At 46.5% G+C, this 25,190-nt stretch overlaps 1 protein-coding gene across 2 annotated transcripts in view; it reads right to left on the reverse strand.

Moving 5' to 3' along the window:
- Nucleotides 1-25,025, reverse strand: part of Fbxl13 (F-box and leucine rich repeat protein 13) — a 190,702-nt gene extending 165,677 nt beyond the window's left edge. For both annotated transcript variants that reach the window (XM_032907076.1, XM_032907075.1), the window contains exons 1-3: nucleotides 24,924-25,025; nucleotides 5,832-5,935; nucleotides 5,348-5,438 (exon numbers count right to left, since the gene is read on the reverse strand). In XM_032907076.1, coding sequence (XP_032762967.1) covers nucleotides 5,348-5,438; nucleotides 5,832-5,935; nucleotides 24,924-24,998 — 270 coding nt within the window. In that variant the 5' untranslated portion in view covers nucleotides 24,999-25,025. The remainder of the gene's footprint in view (nucleotides 1-5,347; nucleotides 5,439-5,831; nucleotides 5,936-24,923) is intronic.
- Between the last annotated feature and the right edge of the window lie 165 nt (nucleotides 25,026-25,190).

Consider the following 25,190-nt stretch of genomic DNA (forward strand, 5'->3'; position numbering starts at 1 on the left):
ATAATCTGACGTGCGGGACAGAAGAGAGGTAAACGAACAGGACTGGCACTGGGACATTAACTGTGATATCCTTTGACTTTCCTGTGATGCTTCAGCTCTGCCATCAGGAGATGTTTTCAAGTATGCTTCTCTGGTAATTAATTAGTAGGCCCATATGGAGCTGTTCTTTCCTGAAGAATGGTCATTAGGTCTTGTAGGGTTAGTGTCCTCCTCACAGAGGTTGAGTCTCTCTTTGGGGGCTGTACAGTTAAACTATCTTTCTGTCTGTGGTTATGAAAGCAATTTCAGCTTTTCAAGAGCATCTCTTTTGCCTTTCCCAGTTCAACTTTTCTAAGTGGCAAGACTTACTTTGTAAACAGGCAGACATAGGCAGCCCTGTTGTTCTTACTGTATGATAAGACTGTGTAAAATCCTGCAAAGCAGCATTAAACGCTGTGAGAAATTGTAATCGTTTGTGACCTTTAAATTTCTGTGAAGTCATTAAATGACTCCTTGCTAGCCATTATAGCTAGACAGAAAATGGTAGGAATGGAAATGGTTTTTAAGTAAGGATAATATTAGCACACAGAGGACTAGTGTTTCACTCGTCACCGTTCTTACCCTTACTTTTTTTCTCTGCGTGTAGAGAAGTGAGTTATCTACGTCAGCCTAGCCTGAGCGCTCTAATTACGGAACCCAGAGCATCTGGAGATTCACCTTTTCATATCTAAGCTTAGATAAATCCCATAGCTACTTTTTTTTTTTCCAACTTATACGGTATGTATTCTATACCTTGGCAAATTACCACGCTCCTTTAAGGTCGGAATCAGCTCCCATCGTTTTATCCTTTGCACTTTAATATCCAACAGCAAACCCATTTCCCAGTAAAGCTTTAGATTTGAATTGGTGGTGCCTCTTAGAATTCTCCCCAGTAGTTTAAAGATTCCCTGGGGACTTCTATAAACATTGGTGCAAACGGAACTTTTGTCTTCTGTGATCCTTACACTAGTTGCGGGTTTCTGTTGATATGCAGATGAGGGCAGGTGAAATATAAGACTGGAGCCTGGATTAGGCAGTGGAAAAAGAAGGTGGGCTGGGAGTCTTAGAGACAAGACAGGGACAGAGAGGACAGAGAGAACAGGACAGAGAAGATGGAGGAAGAAGACGATGAACCTGACCCACGGGGCTTGAAATAGCCCAGGGTAGCTATGGATATCATAGAAGAACATAAAATAATATAGGGCAATTTGTTCAATCTAGGCAGGCAGCTTGTATCGACATCAGTTGAGTGTTAAGTTCTTTTGTGGGCATTTTGTGTGAGAATTTACTGTTATAAATCTGACTGATAAATTACAAGCCCCTGGAGTTTTGATTTTACTGGGTTATGGGGATTTGTGACAGCTGACCGCCGTGGGGTGGATAACTGGGAAGGTGAGCAAGTTCCAACGCGAGCAAACCACCAGTTGGGTGGCTGCCATATGGGGTTAGCCATGGGGGCGGGGAGACCACCGGAGCCGAAGAGTAGCCAGCAATAGCATGGATTGATTTGGTTTTTTAATATTACATGCAACACTAGCCATAAAGTTTACTCTCTCTTTCCTCATCAGTGTTTCTCAAACATGTTAGCGCGTGTACTGTAATCTTTTTTCAATCGAGAGAGAAAAGATGGAAATGGAGGACCCCGAATCCTATCCCCTGCACCTCTCTCTTAATCCCTGAGTTTGTCTCCAAACTTCCCCAAGAGCATAGCGTGCAGATATCTGCACTCTTCAGTAGATCAAGCTCTGTAGTTGACAGAGTGTTTTTAATCTATACACCACAATGCACATCAATCCCTATGTGCTAGAGCCTCCAGGTAATCCCAGACTTGACAGAATCATCACAGCCCTCTACATCTGTTTCTCTGTTGCAGAACACTGAGGACCCAAGGTCTTGTGTTCCTGAGTTTCAGAACTCACTTTGATTATGACTTGGATTGCAATTTTCAATGTCTGCCTTTGTTAGGGTTTTATCACTGAGAAGAGACACCAAGACCAAGGCAAGTCTTATTAATTGAGTCTGGCTTACAATTTCAGAGGTTTAGTCCATTATCATCATGGTAAGAAACATGGCAGCATCCAGGCAGGCAGGCATGGTGCTGGAGAAGGAGCTGAGTTCCACGTCTACCAGGCAGCAGAGGGGGACTGTGTGTCACACTGGGCATAGCTTGAGCAAAGCAGACCTCAAAGCCCACCCCAACAGTGACACACTTCCTCCAACAAAGCTACACCTATTCCAACAAGGCCACATCTCCTAATAGTCCACTTCCTATGTGCCAAGCATTCAAACACGCGAGTCTCTGGGGACCAAACCTATTCAAACCACCACATTCCACTCCCTGGTTCCCATAGGCTTGTAGCCATAACATAATACAAAATGCATTTAATACAACTTCAAAAGTCCTCATAGTCTTTAAGAGTCTGGAACTTGTTTAAAAGTCCAACATTCAAAGTCTCTTTTGATATACATGCAGTCTCTTAACTGTAATCCTCTGTAAAGCCAAATCAAAAAACAGGTCACATCCTTCCAACATATAATGGCACAGGATATACATTACCATTCCAAAATGTAGGGAAGGGGACATGGTGAGGAAAAGTTAGGACCAAAGCAAGACAGAAAACTAGCTGGGCAAACTCCAAATTCTGCATAACCATGTCTGATGCCAAAACGCTCTTCAAATCTCAATTCCCTTAATTTTTTGTTGACTACAACATATTGCTTTCTCTTGGGACGGCCCTACACCCTGCTAGCAGTTTATCTCTGATCTGGTATCTCTAACATCTTGGGGTCTCCAAGGCAACCTAAGGCTTCACCTTCACAGTTTCACACAAGGCCCTCTCTGGGCCTCCATGCAGGGACACCCCTGATATATGCCTGGCCTCGGTGGCTTTCCTTAGTCACAAAGGAAGATTCTATAACCCCTTTCTTCTATCCTTGACTCTAAAACCACGTGTAGGATGTTATACAGGTGAAGGCAGGTACAAGATAGAACGAGGCCTGTCATTGGATGAGAAGGAAGGATGGGCGGGAGAAAGGTTTTAGAGAGGAGACTGGAGTGAGGAGAAGAAGGAGTAGAGAGAACATGGAGGCTGACGCTAAGATTCCTCTCTGCACACTTATGTTGTTATGAATGTTCTTAAGGGACGGATGTGTGCAGGGCTTTGCATGTCTAGGTGGGCAATTATATCTCATCAATTGGATCAGAGGTTACTGTGTTGTGTGTTCTTTCGTGTGGCGATTTAAGTTCAAGAGAGCATGTGGTTGCTGGGACACTAGGCCGCCATGGAATTGGGATGTATATTCTGGCACGGTGGCAGCCTGCCTTGGGGACTGGATGGGTAGAGAGATTGTTGCCAGGCTCAGAGAGAGGCCATCAGCAGTGTTACATGGGATGGAACAAAGTGGGTGAGAGGCTTTGCTGACTGAGATTAAGATATCCACCAAATATCTTGGGGAATTGCAGTATCGGACCTAGTGGGGGTAAAAGACAGCATTTTATTATTTTACAACAACATACGTCGCTGAAGCTGCCAAGTTCTGCTGCTTGCTGGGTCTGGAACAAACACGACCCCCTCATTCAATTACATTTTCATCAGCTTTCTGTTTTCAGTGGTTTTCTTCACTGCTTAAGCTTGACTGTTCTGGAACTTGCTCTGTAGACCAGGCTAACCTTGAACTCAGATATCTGCCTGCCTCTGTCTCCTGCATGCTGGGATAAAAGGTGTGCACTATCAAGCCTGTACCCAAACCATTCTTTAACTCCTTTTCACAAGATGGAAGCTTAGCTCGGTGACATCTTGCCCTGAGGTCACTACTCCCTTAATTCCATTAAATATCTTCAATTTTTTCATCTCTTTGAACACAGGAGTTAGCTACACTCTACTTCCTGGTGCCCCTTTGTTCCTCGATCCATACATTTTTGTATCTTGTATTCCTTGGTTAGCTTGCTCCTTTTCATCAAAGCACTCTTTGTAAGAGTTAACATTGGTTACCACATGACAGAATCTATACCAGACTATTTTGAGATATCCTTTGTCAATGTAACTAATGTAAAACTCTTCACTTTATCCTCAGGCAAACTTTTTAGTCATGGACAAAAAGCAGCCAAATTCTTTGCCAAAATATCACAAGAACAGTCTTTAGGCCACATATTAACATTCTTCTTCTCTGATGCCTTTTGAGCCAGACCTCCACAATTCAAATCACCCTCAGTACCACTGTCTTCCATGTTCCTACTAAAATGGCCCATTAAGCATTACTTAAAGCATTCCACTGCTTTCTTAACACAAAGCTTCAAAATCCACATTCCTCCAAACAATACCATAGTCAGGTCTATCACAGCAATACTCCAGTCCCTGGTACCAACTTCTGTTTTAGTTAGGGTCTTATTATTGTGAAGAGATGCCATGACCAAGACAACTCTTATGAGTAAAACATTTAATTGGGGCTGGATTACAGTTTCACAGGTTTTGTCCATTATCATCATGATGGGAAGCGTGGCAGCATCCAGGCAGACACGGTGTTAGAGAAGGGGCTAAGAGTTCTTCTACACATGAGTCTATAGGAGCCATACCTACTCAAAGCACCACAATATCAACTTATCTGAAGCCCCCCCAGGTTTTGCTTGAACTTACACAGGCCACATTCCTGGCATCACCAAGTGTCATACGCTGTTCTAATCATATCTGATTTTTGTTGATATTTCTCCATGTGCTTTTACCAATACACACATCTCCTATATTTACTCCCATGTTCTCTTTAAAGGATCAAAACCTGTTGCCAGAGGCTCTTCCTTCAAGAATAAGCAGGTCTGGCCTCAAATTTAATCTCATTAATCACCTTTGGTCATATCTTTACAAGCCTGCCTCCCTTTGTCCTTAGCCATTATGGCCACCAGCGGACAGTGGAGGGGGAAACAAAAGGAAGTAATTAGGAAGAAAAGAAAGCACCCTGCTTTAAGATTCTCTAAAGCTTTTGTTTTGTTTTTGAGAGAGGATCTTGCCACATAGCCCAAGTTGGCCTCAGTCTCACCAACCTCCTGCATCAGCCTCCTGGGTGCTGGGATTACAGGATATGCTCTTAAACCCAGCTTTTATAATGCAATTTCTGCACATGAGAGGAAGAGAAGAAAAGCGAACAGAAATAGAAAAGGGGGGAAAGCCAACTGTTCCTTAGAAATATGGGGGTGTTTGATCCTGTGTGGCATTCTCTCACTTTCCTCCGTGGCTTTAATGACCTCACACCACCACCACCCCCAGTTAAAGCCTAAACTCTGTTGGGGCATTTCCATCAGAACTTAAGGTGTGTTTGAGAATGCTTGATTAATTACCAGCTGGTCATCCAGTCCAAAAAGCTCGTCTAAGTAAGTTTCAGACAGTCTTCGGACTTTTGGCCTCAGTGATGGGTGAATGCACATGTCCCTTTAATGAAATCACAAAGGAAGGTCAAGGTTAATTCCATTTTTGAAGTAATTCTATAAGGAGTCACTGGTTCTCTGGAGTGTTGGGGGAGGGGTGGTGAGTTTCCCCTGAGGAGGGAGGTCAGAATCACCTCACCAAGAGCTCCCAAGGATGGTGTGAACCCCTTTCTCATGCTCGCCTTGAAACGCTCTGTCCGAGAACCCACAAATGGAAGCTCACTGACAATCAGTGGTCATATTGTTCACATTAAATCTTGGGGACCTAACAGCCGATGGGGGGATTCCTTAACAGGCCCCAGATTTGAAACACTCATTGGCAAGACCTTATAGTGATATTATACAAAGGTCCTCACCTCCAAAACATTTCCCTGTCATACCTCAAAACAATTCTTACCAAAGAAGGTTTTCCAGACCATTTTCAATGATAGCTAGGATCATGCTCTCTAAATATTTCAATGGGTCCTCAGGGCATGTCACAAGTAAACCACATAACAGCGCCTATCAAAGAGAAAAATAAGAAGATGGAGTCGGTGCCTCTGCATCCACGTGTGTGTGTGTGTGTGTGTGTGTGTGTGTGTGTGTATTTGTGTATTTGTGTGTATGTATGTGTATATGCATGTACATATGTGTATGTATGTGTATGTATGTATGTGTGTATGTATATATGTATGTGTATGTATGTACGTATGAGTATGTGTGTATGTGTATGTAGGTATGTGTATGTATGTGTATGTGTGTGTATGTATATATGTATGTGTGTATGTATGTGTATGTATGTATGCATGTATGTATATGTATGCATGTGTGTATGTGTATGTATGCATGTGTATGTATGTGTGTGTATATATGTATGTGTGTATGTATGTATGTTTTCAGTCATGTATCTCTTCTATTTACTATGTTGGCATGCTGCTATAGTCAAATCACAATTCAGGGCATTTTGCCTCTGTCTAAAAACTCTTACAGATGATACAATGGAAGTTGCTACACAGTTTTGTATTATGTAAGAAATTTTTTGTACAAATCTGAAGATTACTACAATGCTTAGATCCAGGGTTTCTACCCTTTATGAGGATGAAGAGTTGGGCAGTGGTCAGCGCATATCTTTAATCCCAATACTTGAGAGTCAGAAGCAGGCAGATCTCTGTGAGTTTGAGGCCAACCTGGTATATAAGGAATCTAGGACAGCCAGAGCTACAGAGCAAAACCCTGTCTCAAAAACAAAAACCAAAAAAAAAAAAAAAAAAAAACAACCCAGAAAACAAAAGAGAAAAAAAGGAACCATTTTTAAAGCCCTCCTCAAGGAAACTTCTCTTTGCAACAGATGTAGGCCACCACAGAAAAGCACAATCAACCCGTCTACAGAGCTATAGAGCCCAGTCTCAGTGGACGCAGCTACAGAGCACTGCGCCTACGGCGGCCTTGCAGAAGAGGAGTGGGAAGACCATCAGGAAGTTTGCTTGAGAGTGTCTCCCAGTAACATCGGAGGCTATACCCGTACAATCTCACACCAAAGTGACTGTCCAGTCATGAGCTGAACAAGGGCTGTCCCAATGGACATACATCTGTTCTGATGAACTCTGTATAAGAAATTCCTCCCTTCGCAACTCCCCCCCTCCACTTAGTGTTAGCCACTTGGGAACCTACTGGCGGGATAAAGGCCAATGCTTCAGACTAAGACACTGATCCCGGTCCCTCCCTACTGCCTGTTGGAAATGAGATGATAATATAGTCCAGAGACTACTGAAAAGTTTTTAATGTACAAACCAGCATAAAAGGCCAAAAGAGCCACCCAATAGCATCTCTTAATATCTCTTAAGGATCAATATCTGACGCTGGCATTTTGCTGTGTAGGTCTACAAGAGCCCAGGGGCTTTCCCTACTCTACAACCCATTCCCTCCTTCATAACCTGGTGTTTAGAGGACATTTACTCCACAAGTATTTGGATGGCAACCTGCTTTCTCGGGATGCTACCTAGGGCTTTATAGTTTTAGCAAGTTCCTTGAGAAATTCCCATGCACACAGCAATCTGGAAGTTAGTGCCTTACTGGAGCTAAGCTTTATGGGAAATAAGAAATTTGGGGAGAGGGATGGCATATGGTGGTGGTGGTATGGTGGCATATAACTGTCCCATGCACTAGACTGGCAGAGGCAGTCTGTGAGTTCAAGACCAACCTGGTCTACGGGATCAGAGAAACCTGTAGAGAGAGAGAGAGGGAGGGAGAGAGAGAGAGAGAGAGAGAGAGAGAGAGAGAGAGAGAGAGAGAGAGAGAGAATATGAATGAATGTATGTATGTAAGGAAGTTATGGGCTGTGATATCAGAAAGTGCATGTTGCCCTGTATTTCCAACTTCTCCAGATCAAGAAGCTGCTTTCCCAAAAACTTATCCTGCAGAAGCCTAGTCAAATTGAGAAGATAAGTCTCCAAAATGACAATACAGGCACATGGATCTAGTAATGTTGAAAAGTTTACTTTTTGCAAAGAAATATCACTGTTCATTTGATCCTAATGGACAAAATGACACAGCGCACAGCTGAGCACATTAATGAGTAGATGGCACACAGCCATCTGCCAATGAGGCGGTGTGGAAAGGGAGTAAACAAGTTATCTTCTGCTGACTTGTTTTGAAGTGTGGGGGATGGAACCCAGGGCCTTGGAGAGACGCTAAGCAAGGACCACAGAGCTAACTCCTCAGTCCTCCATAGTTTCTTTCTGCTCAAAGAGAAGGGCTGGGGAGACAACTCAGCAGACAAAAGCGCCTGCTATACGTAAAAGGGGGTTCTTGCTGCCTTGGGTGGGGCAAGGAAGGTTTGTACAGGACCCTCGTGAGGATTAAATGCATTACCATCTGCAAACCGCTTTGAATTATGCCTAGAGCGGAATGAACACTCGGATAACACAGCAAGCGATCACAGGAGTCCTTCCCTAGCCAGCTGCAGACCTCCACTAAAGGAAGAGGCCAAAGCAAAGAAACTCGGGAAGTGCAGTGTGGTAACACCAGTGACTGATCAGATGACAAGCTAAACCCAAGAGGTCAGAAGGGGAAAACATATTTAGAAATAAAATGGCAAAAGAGGAGGGTGTCCTTGATGTTCAGATATAAACAGCAAAGTAGTTAACTGGCGTAGCTCGGGGTGGAGGTGGGCAGGGTAGGAGCAGAGACAGACAGACTAACTTGTGGAAATACCACATGTTTGTCACGTCAGACGCCCAGGTAGTGTGGTGAATATGCTAATGGCTTCAGTAGTAACATAGAAAACCGCTCTAAGGCTGTGGAGATAAAAGCAATTATTGAATGCTTGTGTGGCCCTTCAGAAACGCTTCCAAGTGGCAAGAAGAGCGCTTATAGATGGGAAAGCAGGAAAAGCAAGCTCGGAAGCACCGTCAAGGTGACCTGTAGCCGCGGACAGAGGCAGGAGGAAGTAGACAGGGCCACTTTGAAGACTAAACAATTTTTCTCCAGCCCCAGTAGATCCTTGCCTCCATTCATTTTTGGCTGCAATCACAGAATAACACAGAGTGGGTAATTCACAGTTTGTTACAGCGTACAGTCAGGAGGCTGGGAGTCCAAGAGGGCGGTGCCAGCACTTAGCGAGGGCTGTTGTGCTGAGGCTAGAGAGGACTGGGAGAGCTGAATTCGCTTGTTTAACAACCTGTCCTGTGATAACTTCTCATTCCTGTGAGGTCAGCATTGGGTGGCCTGTCAGGCTGATGGCCCATGCCCACAGTGGCTGTGAGAAGTCCCTGTACTGCGGCACTGGGAGCTGACGTTCTAACACCTGAGCCTCGTTGGGATACATTCAGACCAGAGTCATTTGTGATGAACCCCTTGTCCTTGTCCCAGAAGTGTGCTCTCGTGTAGCTTTCTACAAAACGGGATATGGAGAGAGCTTGTAACATCCATTTGGAAGTGCTTTGTTCTTTTAAACAGGCAATAGAATCTATCTTTGAGGCAGACAGTAGAACAGTGTAGATGTCTTAGATATCTGCACCCTTTGAAAAGAGGTTGCTTTAATAAGGAGAAGTTGGGGCTGGAGAGATGGCTCAGCAGGTTAAGAGCACTATCTGCTCTTCCAGAGGTCCTGAGTTCAATTCCCAGCAACCACATGGTGGCTCACAACCATCTGTAATGGGATCTGATGCCCTCATCAGGTGTGTCTGAAGAGCGTGAGTGACAGTGTACTCACATACATAAAATAAATAAATCTTTAAAAAAAAAAAAAAGGAAAGGAAAAAAGAAAAGAAAAAGTGTCCCGTGAGAATTACAGTTCTAGAAATCTAAACACTGTTCAAAGCAAAGCTTTTCTTATCCCTTCCCCAAACCGGATGAAACAAACCAGAGTGAGGTCCCCCACCTTGGAGGGGAAGATGGAGCTGGCATAGCACTGCTTTCTGGCCTGCTTTACTTTACGTTCCAACAGTGAACATTTGAAAATAAGTCAGCTATGTTTTGTCAAAATTTAAACAGACGGTACCACCTTTTAACTCTACCGGCCTTATAAATGGAAGTGTCTCGAGCTTATTAAAGGTGTCCAACTGGCTTGGCCATGTAGAAGCTACCCTGGGGAGTAGAAATCACCCCTCGGGACCAGCACTGGAGAGGGAGTGTCTATGTGAACCAGAGTCTGACTGTGTTATCCAGGCTGCTCTCAGTGACCAGACCAAGCAGCCTCCTGCCTTGTTCCCCCATGCCGCCGTGCTCAACTCAGGCTGGATAAGCAGCAGCCACTGGGATGTGAGAGGCAGACAACCATCTGAATGCCTGACAGACTGCGTCACCAATGGAGAAAGAGACCATCCTATGTGGCTAATCCCTAGACAAAGTGACTCCTGGACAAAGAGTGAATTGGCAGCTTTTTGTGTCTTCAGTGTTGATCCCCTCAGAACTGGCTAACTGGGCTGCAAAGTTTTGTCCCCCCACACCCAAGAAGCCATAAACTTTACCCAATGGTCCAGCAAAATAAGTTAGTAAAGCAGCCCTTCTCTCCCAAACATGCAAACTGTCCCTTGCTACATACAAATTCCTGATTCTTGTATCTATGGAATATAAATCTTGTATATTTATATTTATCTATATAAATATAAAAATATTTATACAGGGACAGGCCTTTTGCTATGTTCCCCAGTCTAGTCTCCTGGGATCAAGCAATTTCCCTTTCTTTTCTTTTTTTAAAATTAATTCAGGGCTGGAGAGATGGCTCAGCGGTTAAGAGCACTGACTGCTCTTCCAGTGGTCCTGAGTTCAATTCCCAGCAACCACATGGTGACTCACAACCATCTGTAAAGGGATCTGATGCCTTCTTCTGTACTCACACGTATGAAATAAATAAGTAAAAAAAAAATTAATTCATTCTCTCATATATTACATCCCAATCAAAGTTGCCCCTCCCTCCCTCTGCTCCACATCTCCTCCAACCCACCCTACCCTCATAGAGGTTTCCTTTCAGAAGATGTCAGCCTCCCAAGGATATCAGCCAAGCATGGCATATCAAGTCGCACAGGACACCACAAGCAAAGCCACTGAATCAACAAAACTGCACTCACAGGGGCTCACTGAGACTGAACCGGCAATCAGGGAGCCTGCACGTGTCTAACCTAGGCCCTCTGCATGTATCACGTGTCTAACCTGGGCCCTCTGCATGTATCACGTGTCTAACCTGGGCCCTCTGCATGTATCACGTGTCTAACCTGGGCCCCTTTGCATGTATCACGTGTCTGACCTGGGCCCTCTGCATGTATCACGTGTCTGACATAGGCCTTCTGCATGTATCACGTGGTCTGACCTAGGCCTTCTGCATGTATCACGTGTCTGACCTGGGCCCTCTGCATGTATCATGTGTCTAATGTCTAACCTGGGCCCTCTGAATGTATCACGTGTCTGACCTGGGCCCTCTGCATGTATCACGTGTCTAACCTAGGCCCTCTGCATCTATGTTATAGTGAAGAGTTAAATTTCAAAAAGTTAGTCTCAAACAAAGTCCGGACATGCCTGAGAGAATTTGAGGTAGGGTTCACCGGCCCGACTATCAGCTCCCAAGGACACTGGCCATCTGGAGCCACCCCCTCCCCTTCCTTCACTCCCTAAAGATGAGTCATCCCCCTGCTGAGTGAGATAAGTCACCCTACCCACATTGCTGAGATGCTAGATTACACGTACTCTTTGCTGATGTAATTCCGCGCCAAAAGTAACTGTGCACCATTTGAATCAGCCAATTGTGTGTAACCGCGCGAAATCCCCTGGCTTTCCCTATATAAACCCCTGCCTTTAGAGGCTCGTGGTCGACTCCTCTATCTCCTGCGTGAGATACGTGTCGGCCTGAGATCTCGCTAATAAAGCTGCCTCTTGTTGTTACATCAAGATCGGCTACTCGTGTTTCCTGGGGCACACCATCCCGAGACTGGAGCGAGAGACTCCCCTATTTGGGGTTCTTTCATCTGGGGGCTCGACCAGGATCTGGTGTAGCCCCAGGAGACCCGAAGGCCCCTTGGAGGTACGTTGGTGTGAGTGTTGAATGTGGCCGCTGTGTGTTGTGTATTGTGTGCTGTGCATTGTGTTTTGGTACCGGTTTGAGTTGAGAGTGCACTTGGGGGATGGATGAAGGATTCCCACCCCGTATAGGCGCCTGGGAGTAGACGCAGGATTCCTGCTCCGAGCAGCCGCCCTTTTTAAATTTTTTGGGGAGTGGAAAGGGGGACGCCCCGGCGCCGCAGGCTCTGGAAGACGTTCCAAGAGCCAAATATAGTCGGGAGGACAGTCAAAGAGATCTGACTGTGACTTTCCGGAATCAGGGAGACGGAGAACTTCTCCTACCAGGGCGGTGGATTCAAACCCAACCCCGTCCGAGGTTGCGTTCGGCTGGATATATCAATCCAGGCACGGACGAGCGTGCGTAGACGCACTGTTGTTTCTTTTTGGAATTTCATTTTTGTGCTTAGTTCTTTTCTTCTTCACAATGGGACAGTCCGTGTCCACTCCGTTGAGCCAAACTTTGAATCATTGGTCAGAAGTTAAAGCTAGAGCCCGAAATTTGTCTGTGGAAGTGAAAAAGGGTCGCTGGCAGACTTACTGTGCGTCTGAGTGGCCGATGTTTAGAGTAGGTTGGCCACCAAAGGGCACCCTAGACAAAGCTGTTATTTTGTCAATTAAAAAGATTGTTTTTCAGCCTGGACCTGGATCTCATCCGGATCAGGTCCCTTACATCGTGGTATGGGAGGACCTCGCCTCTGACCCTCCCCCGTGGCTGAAGCCCTGGTCCCAGGCATCCCCATCCCCGTCCTCGCATATATTGGTAGCACAGGAACCGCAGACGGAGAAGAAGACGACTCCCCAAATTTATCCTGACATTGAAGGTCCTCCAGATGAAGATGAACCCACACCGTCGGCGCCCAGTCCTCCTCCTCCACCCCCTTATCAACATGACAAATCTAAGGGCCCCGAGGCCCGTACTAGAAGCCGGCGTGGAACCAGTCCAGAGGGTCCTTCCTCAGCCCCCACCTTCCCACTCAGGGCTTACGGCTCCCCCATGGACTCCCCTGACCTCCAGCCCTTACAGTATTGGCCTTTCTCCTCGGCCGACCTTTATAATTGGAAAACTAACCATGATTCTTTCTCTGAAAATCCCTCCAGCTTAACTAATCTCATGGAGTCTCTGATGTTCTCTCATCAGCCCACTTGGGATGATTGTGAGCAACTTTTACAGGTTCTTTTCACCACTGAAGAAAAGGAGCAAATCCTCCTAGAAGCTGGAAAGCACATCCCGGGACCAGATGGAACCCCGACCCAGATGCCCAACCTCATTGACGCTGCCTTCCCCCTTGACCGCCCCCCTTGGGACTATAACACGGCTGAAGGTAGGGAGAGGCTGACCACTTACCGCCGGGCTCTTGTGGCAGGTCTCAAAGGGGCAGCTCACCCGCGCCCCACTAATTTGGCCAAGATAAGAGAAGTACTCCAAGGGCCCACAGAGGCCCCCCTCTGTGTTCCTAGAGAGGCTCCTGGAGGCGTATCGAAGGTATATTCCCTTTGACCCTACGTCTGAGGGACAGCAGGCAGCAGTAGCCATGTCCTTTATAGGCCAGTCCTACCCGGACATCAAGCGTAAGTTACAAAGACTAGAAGGCCTACAAGATCTTACAGTAAGAGACTTAGTTAAGGAAGCAGAGAAAGTGTACCATAAGAGAAGAGAGAGAGAGAGAGAGAGAGAGAGAGAGAGAGAGAGAGAGAGAGAGAGAGAGGAAAGGGAAGAGAGAGAGGATGAGAGAGATAGACGTAGGGACCAGAATTTAACTCGAATACTGGCCACAGTAGTACCTGAAGGAAACAGGAATGTAGGGAGAAAGAAAGGGAACCTGGGCAACCCACGCCGTCGGAACGACTGGACTTCACCGGATTGGAAAAGACTAGATAGAGACCAGTGCTGCTACTGCAAGAATAGGGGACACTGGACCCAGGACTGTCTGAACAAAAAGGAAAAGATGCGGGGTCCTAAGACACTTGCCCTGAGAAACGAAGATGATTAGGACAGTCAGGGCTTGTATTCCCTCCCCGAGCCTAGGGTAACCTTAGATGTGGAGGGAACCCCCGTGGATTTCCTAGTAGATACGGGGGCAGAGTTTTCAGTTCTACAACATCCCCTGGGGAAGCTTGCTGACAAGACCAGTATGGTGGTGGGGGCAACTGGCATGAAGATACACAAATGGACAACGGCTCGACGGGTCAATTTAGGGGCTGGCCGGGTATTGCATTCCTTCCTAGTAGTTCCTGAGTGTCCCACACCCTTGCTCGGTCGAGACTTATTGACTAAAATGAATGCCGAAATACAGTTTTCATCGGAGGGACCCCGAGTGAAGTGGCATTCCCCCAGGCCAGTATGGACTTTGACTTTCAATTTGGCCGACGACATACATGAGAAAGGTAAGAAGATGGACAACCCACAGTGGTGGCTTTCTAAGTTCCCCGAGGCCTGGGCGGAGACCAGGGGAGTTGGGATGGCTTCCCAAGTCCCCCTCATAGTGATTGCAGTCAAGTCGGGCGCTACCCCCATCAGTGTGCACCAGTACCCTATGAGCAAGGAAGCAAAGGAAGGTATCCGGCCCCATATAAACAAGTTTTTACAACTGGGCATCCTAACCCCATGCCGGTCCCCCTGGAATACCCCACTATTACCAGTAAAGAAGCCTGGGACATGAGACTATCGACCCGTCCAGGACTTGAGAGAGGTCTACAAAAGGGTAGAAGATGTACATCCCATAGTGCCTAATCCCTACACCCTCCTCAGCACTCTGCCACCAGAGAGGACATGGTATACTGTCTTAGATCTCAAGGATGCGTTCTTTAGTCTGAGACTACATCCCACCAGCCAGCACCTGTTTGCCTTTGAGTGGAAAGACCCGGAGTCAGGACATTCTGGACAATTGACCTGGACCAGACTACCACAGGGATTCAAGAATTCACCCACCCTCTTTGATGAGGCTCTACATCGAGACCTGACGATTTTCCGAACCAACAACCTGCAGCTGACTCTCTGGGTTGATGACCTTCTTCTGGGGGCTGAAACCCAGGGTGAGTGCCAAAAAGGGACTGAACTATTACTATCTGAATTAGGCCGTCTGGGATACCAGGCGTCGGCGAAGAAAGCGCAGTTATGCCGCACCGAGGTGACCTACCTGGACTACATCCTCAGGGATGGTAAGCGATGGCTCACTGAAGCCCGGAAAAAGACTGCGCTCCAGATACCTGTACCTCAGACACCTTGACAGGTGAGGGAATTCCTAGGCACTGCCGGGTTCTGCCGGCTGTGGATTCCTGGGTTCGCCGCGCTGGCTGTCCCACTCCACACCTTGACCAGGTCAGAGACTGAGTTCCAGTGGAAGCCCGAACATCAAGCAGCCTTTGATGCCATCAAACAGGCCTTATTGACTGCACCCGCTCTAGTCCTGCCTGATCGAACCAAGCCTTTTTCGCTGAGCGGGGGTGGCAAAGGGAGTGCTGACCCGTCCCTGGAAACGTCCCGTGGCGTACCTTTCCAAGAAGCTAGACCCTGTGGCTAGTGGCTGGCCGTCCTGCCTCAAGATCATCGCGGCAGTAGCCATTCTGGTAAAAGACTCTGATAAACTAACCCTAGGTCAGCCAGTAACGATTATAGCCCCACACGCTCTAGAAAGTGTCATCCGGCAGCCCCCAGACAGGTGGATAACCAATGCCCGCCTGACTCACTACCAGAGTCTGCTGCTAAATGATAGAGTTTCTTTTGGCGCTCCTGTCATCCTAAATCCAGCCACGCTGCTCCCGGAGACAACAGGTCAGAACCCAATACATGTGTGTGCCGACATCTTGGCTGAGGCCTCTAGTACCAGAGAGGATCTGACGGATGTCCCCCTACTGGGCTGCCCCTCCTGGTTCACAGATGGCAGCAGTTTTCTGGTGGAAGGAAAGAGAAAGGCGGGAGTGGCAGTGGTGGATGGGAAAAGGACCATTTGGTCCAGTGGACTGCCTGAGGGCACCGCAGCCCAGAAGGCTGAATTAATAGCCCTCACTCAGGCATTGAGACTGGCTAAAGGAAAAAACGTTAACATCTACACTAACAGCCGCTATGCCTTCGCCACTGCACATGTTCATGGGGCCATCTACCGGCAGAGAGGTCTCTTAATGTCCGAGGGAAAAGAGATTAAAAATAAAGATGAGATCCTTAGCCTCCTAGAGGCAGTACACCTCCAAAAACAGGTAGCCATCATCCACTGTCCCGGACATCAAGGGGGACCGGATGCTGTGGCCAGAGGTAACCGTATGGCAGACGCCACCGCCAAACAGGCCGCGCTCGGGGCCGTGATTCTGACAGTGGTAAATGAAGAGCTTCCTCCAAACCTAAGAGACTCTAGCTTCTAATACGCCCAAGAAGAGCTAGAGGAATTTCATCGGTCTGATTGGGTACAAGGATTTTCTCCCTGCGGTGTGGCAGAGACAGCAGATGGCAAACAAGTCCTCCCAAACAAGGAGGGACAAGACTTCGTTACCAACCTCCACAGTCTGACCCACCTAGGTACAAGGAAGTTGACAGAGCTTGTGAACTCCTCTAAATACTATGTTCAGAGATTACCAGACTTAGCCCAAGAGGTTGTGCAGAGCTGCCAAGCCTGTGCTCTCATCAACTCCAATAGACCCCCGTCCCTCCATGGCAAGAGGCTTAGGGGGGAATAGACCGGGGGCTCATTGGGAAGTTGACTTTACAGAAATAGCTCAGCCAGGTATGGTAATAAATATCTACTAGTGTTCGTAGACACCTTCTCAGGTTGGGTAGAAGCATTCCCTACCCGCTTGGAAACAGCTCAAGTGGTGGCCAAGAAGATACTGGAAGAGATCTTTCCGCGGTTCGGACTCCCCAAGGTAATCGGGTCAGACAACGGACCTGCTTTTGTTGCCCAGGTAAGTCAGGGGCTGGCCAGTCAGCTGGGGATTAATTGGAAATTACATTGTGCTTACAGACCCCAGAGCTCAGGACAGGTAGAAAGAATGAATAGAACCTTAAAAGAGACCTTGACTAAATTAGCCTTAGAGACCGGCGGGAAAGATTGGACAGTTCTTCCCTTCGCCCTGTTCCTTGCTCGGAACACCCCCGGAAGGTTTAAGCTGACACCGTATGAGATCCTATGGGGCTGTCCGCCCCCTGTGGGTGAAGCAGAGGGAATACATGATCCTGACCCTCCTCTTTCTCAACCCCTCCTCACCCGCCTTAGGGCTCTTGAGACTGTCAGACGCCAGGTGTGGGACTTGCTGAAGGAGAGCTACCGGACAGAAAGCCCCGAAATCCCACACGGATTCCAGGTCGGAGATCTGGTTCAGGTCAGACGACACCAAGCCGGTAATCTTGAACCCCGCTGGAAAGGACCTTATTCGGTCCTACTCACCACTCCAACCGCTATAAAGGTCGACGGAATAGCTGCCTGGATCCACGCATCACACGCCAAGAAGGCTCCCAAGACCCCTGAAGATGAATGGACTGTGGAAAAGACTCCTCACCCTCTTAAGCTTCGCCTCCGCCGCCGCTTCATCCCGGGTGAGGACATCGAATAACGATCCACATTCCCCCCAACAACTGACTTGGCAGGTCTTCTCTTCAACCAGAGACCTAGTGTGGTCCATCACCGGTAAACATCCCCTTAGGACCTGGTGGCCACCACTATACCCGTCCTGGTGTAAGCTGGCTGTGGGAGCACCAGGGTGGGGCTTAGAGGCTCTAGCCCCTGATGAGGTAAACGACATGCTAGATTTCTCACCCCACATATACACCTCCCCCGGGTTCGGAGGACCAGGAGTCGTACGTGCTCCACCCCCGAAACCCGATGCCGGCTGCCGGACTCCTGGGGCTAGGACAGAACTAACTAAGACCCCCTTCTATGTCTGCCCAAGGAATAGGCCCCTCAGGTCTGATATGTGGAAATGTGGAGGAGAGTCACACTTTTTCTGTTATTATTGGGGCTGTGAGACTACAGGGCAAGTGGACTGGAACCCCTCATCTACTTGGGGTTCTATAGACGTCAAATGGGCCAAGGGCAGAGTTGCCACCCTTAACATCACCTTCACCCAAATGGGAAAAAAGTACACCAAAGACTGGTTCCAGACCCGACGCTGGGGACTGCGCCTCTACGTATCTGGAGTAGATCCTGGAATCCTTTTAGATTATTAGACTTAAGGTGGAATCTGTTAGCCCCAAGGTTATAGGTCCAAACCCCGTTCTCAGGAATAGGATACCTCTCACCAGACCTAGGCCCAAGGCTACTACTACTTTAAGACCCGAGACTTTTACACTTGCCGGGGACATGATCACAGAAGACAACCTGGCCCCTCACTTTCCAGGTGCCCAAGAACGCATGTTTAGGTTAGTTCAAGGTGCTTTCCAGGCCCTAAATTACTCCAATCCCGATCTGACATAAGAGTGTTGGCTTTGTCTCTCCACGAGCCCCCCTTATTACGAGGGAATAGTGATCTCGGCCAACTTCACTAAAGACACTAGCCCTGAGGCTTGCCTTTATACCAACAAGCCCCGGCTAACTTTAACTGAGGTATCAGGAGAAGGGACCTGTGTGGGTAAGGTTCCCCCGACCCACAGACATCTATGTCGCTATGTTGTCCCAGCTGACACTCCCTCCGGTATTACCTCTTACCTAATTCCTCCCCCGGGGTATTGGTGGGCCTGTAATTCTGGCCTCACTCCCTGCTTGGCTGACTCAGTGATCAATAATCTTTCGGATTACTGTGTAATAGTCCAGTTGGTCCCAAGAATTTATTATCACCCTTCTGAAGAACTCTTGTCTTTATATGGTCAAAGCCCTAGGATTAAAAGAGAGCCCATCTCGCTAACCGTAGCTGTACTCCTGGGCTTAGGAGTAGCCGCTGGAGTAGGCACCGGGTTAGCCGCTTTAATCACAGGGCCACAACAATTACAGCAAGGACTAACAGCTTTGAATTCTGCCATTTCTGAGGATATAGAGGCCCTAGAGAAATCCATCAGTCATCTAGAAGAATCCCTGACTTCCCTGTCGGAAGTGGTGCTTCAGAATAGAAGAGGGTTAGATTCACTATTCCTTAAAGGAGGGCTGTGTGCTGCTTTGAGGGAAGAATGTTGTTTTTATCTCGATCACTCAAAAGATTCTATGGCTAAACTTAGAGAGAGGCTAGACAAGAGACGACGAGAACGAGAGGCCACTGATAGTTGGTTTCAAAGCTGGTTCAATAGGTCCCCGTGGCTTACCACCCTGCTGTCAGCCTTAGCTGGTCCCTTGATTATCCTCCTTCTCCTGCTCACCTTTGGGCCCTGCATAATAAATCGCCTTACAACTTTTGTCAGGGAGCAGATTAGCGCTGTACACGTCCTCATGTTAAGACAACAATACCAAGCTGTTATGCCAGATGAAGCTGAGCTCTCCATGTAGTTCTAAGATTAGAACTACTCACAACAAGTAGAGGGGAATGAAGAGTTAAATTTCAAAAAGTTAGTCTCAAACAAAGTCCGGACATGCCTGAGAGAATTTGAGATAGGGCTCACCGGCCCGACTATCAGCTCCCAAGGACACTGGCCATCTGGAGCCACCCCCTCCCCTTCCTTCACTCCCTAAAGATGAGCCATCCCCCTGCTGAGTGAGATAAGTCACCCTACCCACATTGCTGAAATGCTAGATTACACGTACTCTTTGCTGATGTAATTCCACGCCAAAAGTAACTGTGCACCATTTGAATCAGCCAATTGTGTGTAACCGCGCGAAATCCCCTGGCTTTCCCTATATAAACCCCTGCCTTTAGAGGCTCGTGGTCGACTCCTCTATCTCCTGCGTGAGATACATGTCGGCCTGAGATCTCGCTAATAAAGCTGCCTCTTGTTGTTACATCATTGTTACATCAAGATCAGCTACTCGTGTTTCCTGGGGCACGCCATCCTGAGACTGGAGCGAGAGACTCCCCTATTTGGGGTTCTTTCAATAGTTCTGTAGTTGGTGTTTTTGTGGGACTCCTACCAGAAGGGCTGGGGGCTGTTTCTGATGCTTTTGCCTGCTTTTGAGACCCTTGTCCTCCTACTGGGTGGCCTTAATGTGAGGGGAGGTGCCTAACTGTATTGTATTTCCTTTCTTACCCTTTCATGTAACTTGAAAGACTGCAAATCACTGTGCCTCTCTTGTGCACCTCTGACAAGTGTCTGCCCTTTTTTTTTTTTTTTTTTTCTACATCCGGTTCCTGTCAGCCCGCACTTCTTTACTTCATCCATCTTATCTAGTTTGGTGGCTGTATATGTATCGGCCACATGTGGGGCAAGCTCTGAATGGGGGCGTCTGCCCTTAAAACAATCAACAATAAGGAAATCTATGCGGCTTATAAATAAATGTGTTTTTCAAGTACAAATTGACAATTGAATCTTAAAAGAAATATAAGCCATTAAAAACTTCATATTTATACATATATATGAATATAATTATATATATGTACATATATAATTCAAATGGCTTTACGGTCGTGACTCGTGACTGAAGCTCGCCCTCTGCTGGGAAGAGCCAGCTTTGCACACTTTTATCATTTCCCTAGTCCTTAAGCTGAAATCAACCTCACCATCTGAAACGTAGTTTCTTACTCCGATATAATTGCTAGGTTTATTTGTTTGGTAATTCTGTAATCACTGAAGCCATAAATACATGGCTCATCTTCGATCTCTCTGGAGCAGGCATGTGTGTTAGTAGGTAGCGTACCCAGTTCTGCCAAGTAGAAAGTTTGAGAATATTATACATATTCATGTCTAATTTTTTTTTAATGTACCCAATCCTACCAACTTAGCATTCATTGCATGAGCTCCTACTTTAATAATTTGTTTAAAAATTTAAATGCATTTCAGAAACACCTCCAAAGAACAGAGGGCGAGATATTTGCAGTGTGCACAGTGTCCGCATTCTGAGAGAAGACTATAGTGAATCAGAGGAAACGCCAGTACTCGTGTTTCCTACAGTCCCTGGTGGGCACATCTCCTCGGTGTTGCCATTGTGTATTTTTGTTTCTAATTTGGAGTTCCTGAACCATAAAATAATTTATCCACAGTAAACATTTGTTGTCAATTTTCTGAGTATCTGACCACTTACTTCATTTATTTAAAATAGAAAACAAACACTTAAAAATATCTAACTCTGAATTGAGGAGATAGCTCAGCTGGTAAAGGACTTACCTCACAAGCTTGAGGCCCTGAGTCTGAATCCCCAGGACCCACATAAAGCCAGGTTCAATAGCATACAACTCTAATCCCAGCAGCCCTGGGACTAGGGGGAGTAGAGACAGGAGACTCCCTGAAACTCAAGGACCAACCAATCTGGCATCAAAGAACAAAGAGACCCTCATACACATAAACGCATACCTCCAAAAAAAATTTAAATACTTAGTTCCAAGATCTTTCTTTAAAGGAGGCTACTTTTTGTGTTCATATCTTTTGTGTAGACAGCATACTTAGATGGCAAGAACAACTCATTAGATTCTAGTGATGGGAAGGGCTGGCTTGCCGTGAACACAATCACATGAACTGAGACAAAGACAGGGAAAGATTATTTCCTAACAAAATAATATTACTTTTTATCTTTATGCTTTTAACATCTATTTATTTGTTGATTGACTGGCTCATTGATTTACTGTGTGCCCATGCGTGGAGGTCAGAGAACACCTTTCAGGAGAGTAACTGACTAAGGTGCCCAGGGTTGATCACTGGTGCCCACATGGGCGTACTCATCCTAGGGCAAATACATGTAAGACACTGGAGAGTAGTCGAATTCCAAGGGAGACAGAATCTTCCATGACTGACAAAGCTCAGCCCTTGTCCTAGCTCTGGCTCTAGCATGAAGACTGGGCTGGACCCCTGGCAGGGGATACTCTATCACTAGTAGAAAGAAAACTGGCCAGCTTTTGTGGCCATTTGCTCAATAACAAGTATGCTTGGGTCTAGGGTTCCTGAAGGAAGCTGGGAGCCAGCTGGCACAACTCTAAGAGGATATTCACAGGGAAAGGGGGAGGAATTGTGCAGCATAGCATCAACCCAGCCTCATCGGCCTGGATCGAGGTCAGCTCTTCCCTCTGGAGTGAGGAAAGGTGGGACTTCCTCTGCTGAAGAGTGCACTGTGGAAAATGTCTACTGTTCTCTTTACTCAACAGTCAACAAAACAAATCACTCAATATGTAGAGGTGAGGAAATCTGATAAACACCGGGAGAAGAGAAACAACAGACAACAGACCCAAAAAACGATCCAGATATTGAGGGAACCAGTGTTTCTTCTTGTTTTTGTTTTTGGTTTTTTTTTTTTTTTTGTTCTTTTTTTCGGAGCTGGGGACCGAACCCAGGACCTTGCGCTTCCTAGGCAAGCGCTCTACCACTGAGCTAAATCCCCAACCCCTTGTTTTTGTTTTAGACAGGCTTTCTTACTAAGTTTCTTGAACTTGATATGTAGCCCAGCCTGACCTCAAAGCAAACCTCTTGTCCTAGCTTCCTAAGGCCTGGGATTATAGACATGTGTCACCAGCTTCCCAGACAGTGATTTTTACAGAACAATCATTAACAAGTTAGAAAACGAGAAATTCTAGCAAAATAGAGGGGAAAAAAAACTTCGTAATTCTAAAAGGTGGAATGCATTAAAAGGAACCAACCAATGGGCATTCCGGGACTGAAAAAATGCATTGTTTACAGTTAAGATTTCATTTAATGTATCCAACGGATGTGATGAGATGCAACATAAAGCAAAATTAGCAAATTTAGCAATCTATGAAAATTATCAGTCAATGGAAAATATCCAAAATAGCACCCAGAACACAAAAGCGAATTAACAGGACAAAGCTAAAACAGAGGTCAAAGTAAAATCTTATTATATTCATGCTTGGGCTTCTACAAGAGAAAAAATTGGGTAAAAATAATAGATTTAAGCAATTCCAAAACTAATGAAAATTAAATATCAATCAGCAGATTCAATAAGCTTAGTAATTCAGGCAAGTGTTTGTTGTTTTAGTTTGGTGCTGGGGTTTTGTTTTGTTTGTTTTTTGGTTCTGTTTTTTTTTTATTTTATTTTATTTTTGGGTGTTACCATTCCTCTGCCTGGGCTCAAACAAGCCTCAGCTTCAGTCTCCCTGGCAAGGAAAACTACACCTACCGCTGGCATGGCAGGCTTTGGTTTGGGTCTTCCTTAATCAGAGTGTACACAAGTCTGTAGGGAAACGGCATTGTGGAGGAACAACTAGGTTTACTCAGAGCACACGGGTTATGTTCAGAAGAGGTCAAACACGCATAGCTGTCTTTGATAAAATATGTGCTTCACGTGTTTGCAGGTGGCTTTTACAAGAGCAAAGGTCTCAGGGATTTGAATCAGACATGTACATGCAGAGAGACCTGGCAGAACGGAAGCCACCTTACTGGGCTCTGAGGGAAAGTGAAAGAGTGCGCTCAAGGCCTGTCTTGCACCTGCTGTTAATGTGTGAGCAGAGGTGACTGGATAAAATCTTCTGGATAAAAATCACGGCGCAAAACCATCCTAAAACTAAGAGCTGTACCCACTTTCCCTGAAAATTGAATGGCACACTTCTCTCCTCCCCTAGAACTCCTTCATTCTCCCCATCACAGCACGTGCTCAGAACTCTGACTGCATCACCACACAACATACACCAACATACAGACGAATGGGAGTCACCAGCAATTGCTCAGCTCCCAGGAGTATAAAACCTGGTTTTCAATACCATACTGTCCTCCTGAGGCAGGGCAGAAAGGGGATTACAGTGACTGGAAGCACAGGGTAGAGGAGGAAGCCTTTCACTGCTCAAAAAGGACTTAAGTCAGCTAACATAAGGACCTAATGGACAGTAACAAACTGCTCTCACTTGGGGCTAGTTGCTGTATCCCCGGACACCTTAATCAATCAAGGATGACAAGACCAGTAATTAGGGTATGCTGACATAAGTCAAAACAACACATAACCTTGAATTCCTGGCCTACCCACTCTCAGGACTAAATGAAGTTGCTCATAAATCCACTATACAACTTTAGTTACGGAATGAAAAAGAAACTTCAATTTTTAATCGAACCTTGTTACAAACTATACTCTTGGGTGATATCAGTTTAAAAAAAAAGGAATATTAATCCTATTGGGACTAGATGTCCCAAGTTATCAGAGGAGAAGTCTTCCCCTTCTCCTCTGACAAGGGGAGGGAGTGTTGGGAGAGGGATTTGTAAGGACAGGACTGAGAGAAGAGTGGGGGGGTGGACTTTGTTCGGGATGTAAGGTGAATGAATTACTTAATCAAGAAAAAGAAAAAGAAAAAGAAAAGGTAGTGGCTTCTTGGCAACATTTAGAAAGGTAACCTTGAAAGCCACAAGAAAAAGAAAAAAGAAACCTATATCTGCATTGTGAAGACATAAGCTGGACTCTCCCTTCAGAAGTCCACAATTGTCTTGATCAGGTGTGTTCTACTCTATCTACTGGAGCACATGTTTCTGAGGTTAATGAAACCAACTTATCTTTATATAGGTTGGCACCGAAACTCATGTCTTTGTTAAAACCAACACCTCGGGTGTTGCCTGCGTGGCGATCTCTAAAAAGGTATATTGTGAGGTTGTGTCTCCTGCTAACAACGAGCGAGGAAATGCTTATATCCAGAACCCCTGCAGTCTTTTGGCTTCAAGTGGCTCACCACTCACTTCTTGTTCGTCTCTCTTCCTAATAGCACTTAGTACTTGACACTTGAGGTCTCCAACCCAGGCCTTGTGCTCTTTCCCCCTGGAGATTGTCACTTTCCCCCTCCCCCTCCCCTTCCTTTGTCATCTCCGCCCCTGCTTTAGCCACTGTCACCCTTCGGTGTTCTCTAACCTACCCCAAATAGACTTCAACTCCCCCCATCCTCTATTTCCTATCTCCAGCTCTGGGAATCTCCTCGCCTCTCCCGGTCTCTTCCCTTGCCCTCTGTGTGAGAGGCTATGTAGCTCCAATACCTCACAGATTTGAGGAATGTAGTTGTCCTTGAAGTAGTTCCTTAGCCTGGGGGGGGCATTGCGTAGTGAAGCCATAGTCAGGAGCAGGACTGAGAAACTGCGTTTTGTTGGTTACTGCTCCACGCTGCAGCGGAGGGACGCGTCGGTGCGTTGCCTGGCAACCAAGGAGGAGCCAAACAGTCTCAGCCAATCCGGAGATGAAGAAAGAACCTAGGGGGGAAGGGCAGGGAGAATGGGGAGGGGCGGGCAGAGCGGGGAGGGGCGGGG

This window comes from Rattus rattus, chromosome 6 (assembly GCF_011064425.1).
Source record: "Rattus rattus isolate New Zealand chromosome 6, Rrattus_CSIRO_v1, whole genome shotgun sequence".
Lineage (NCBI taxonomy): Eukaryota > Metazoa > Chordata > Mammalia > Rodentia > Muridae > Rattus > Rattus rattus.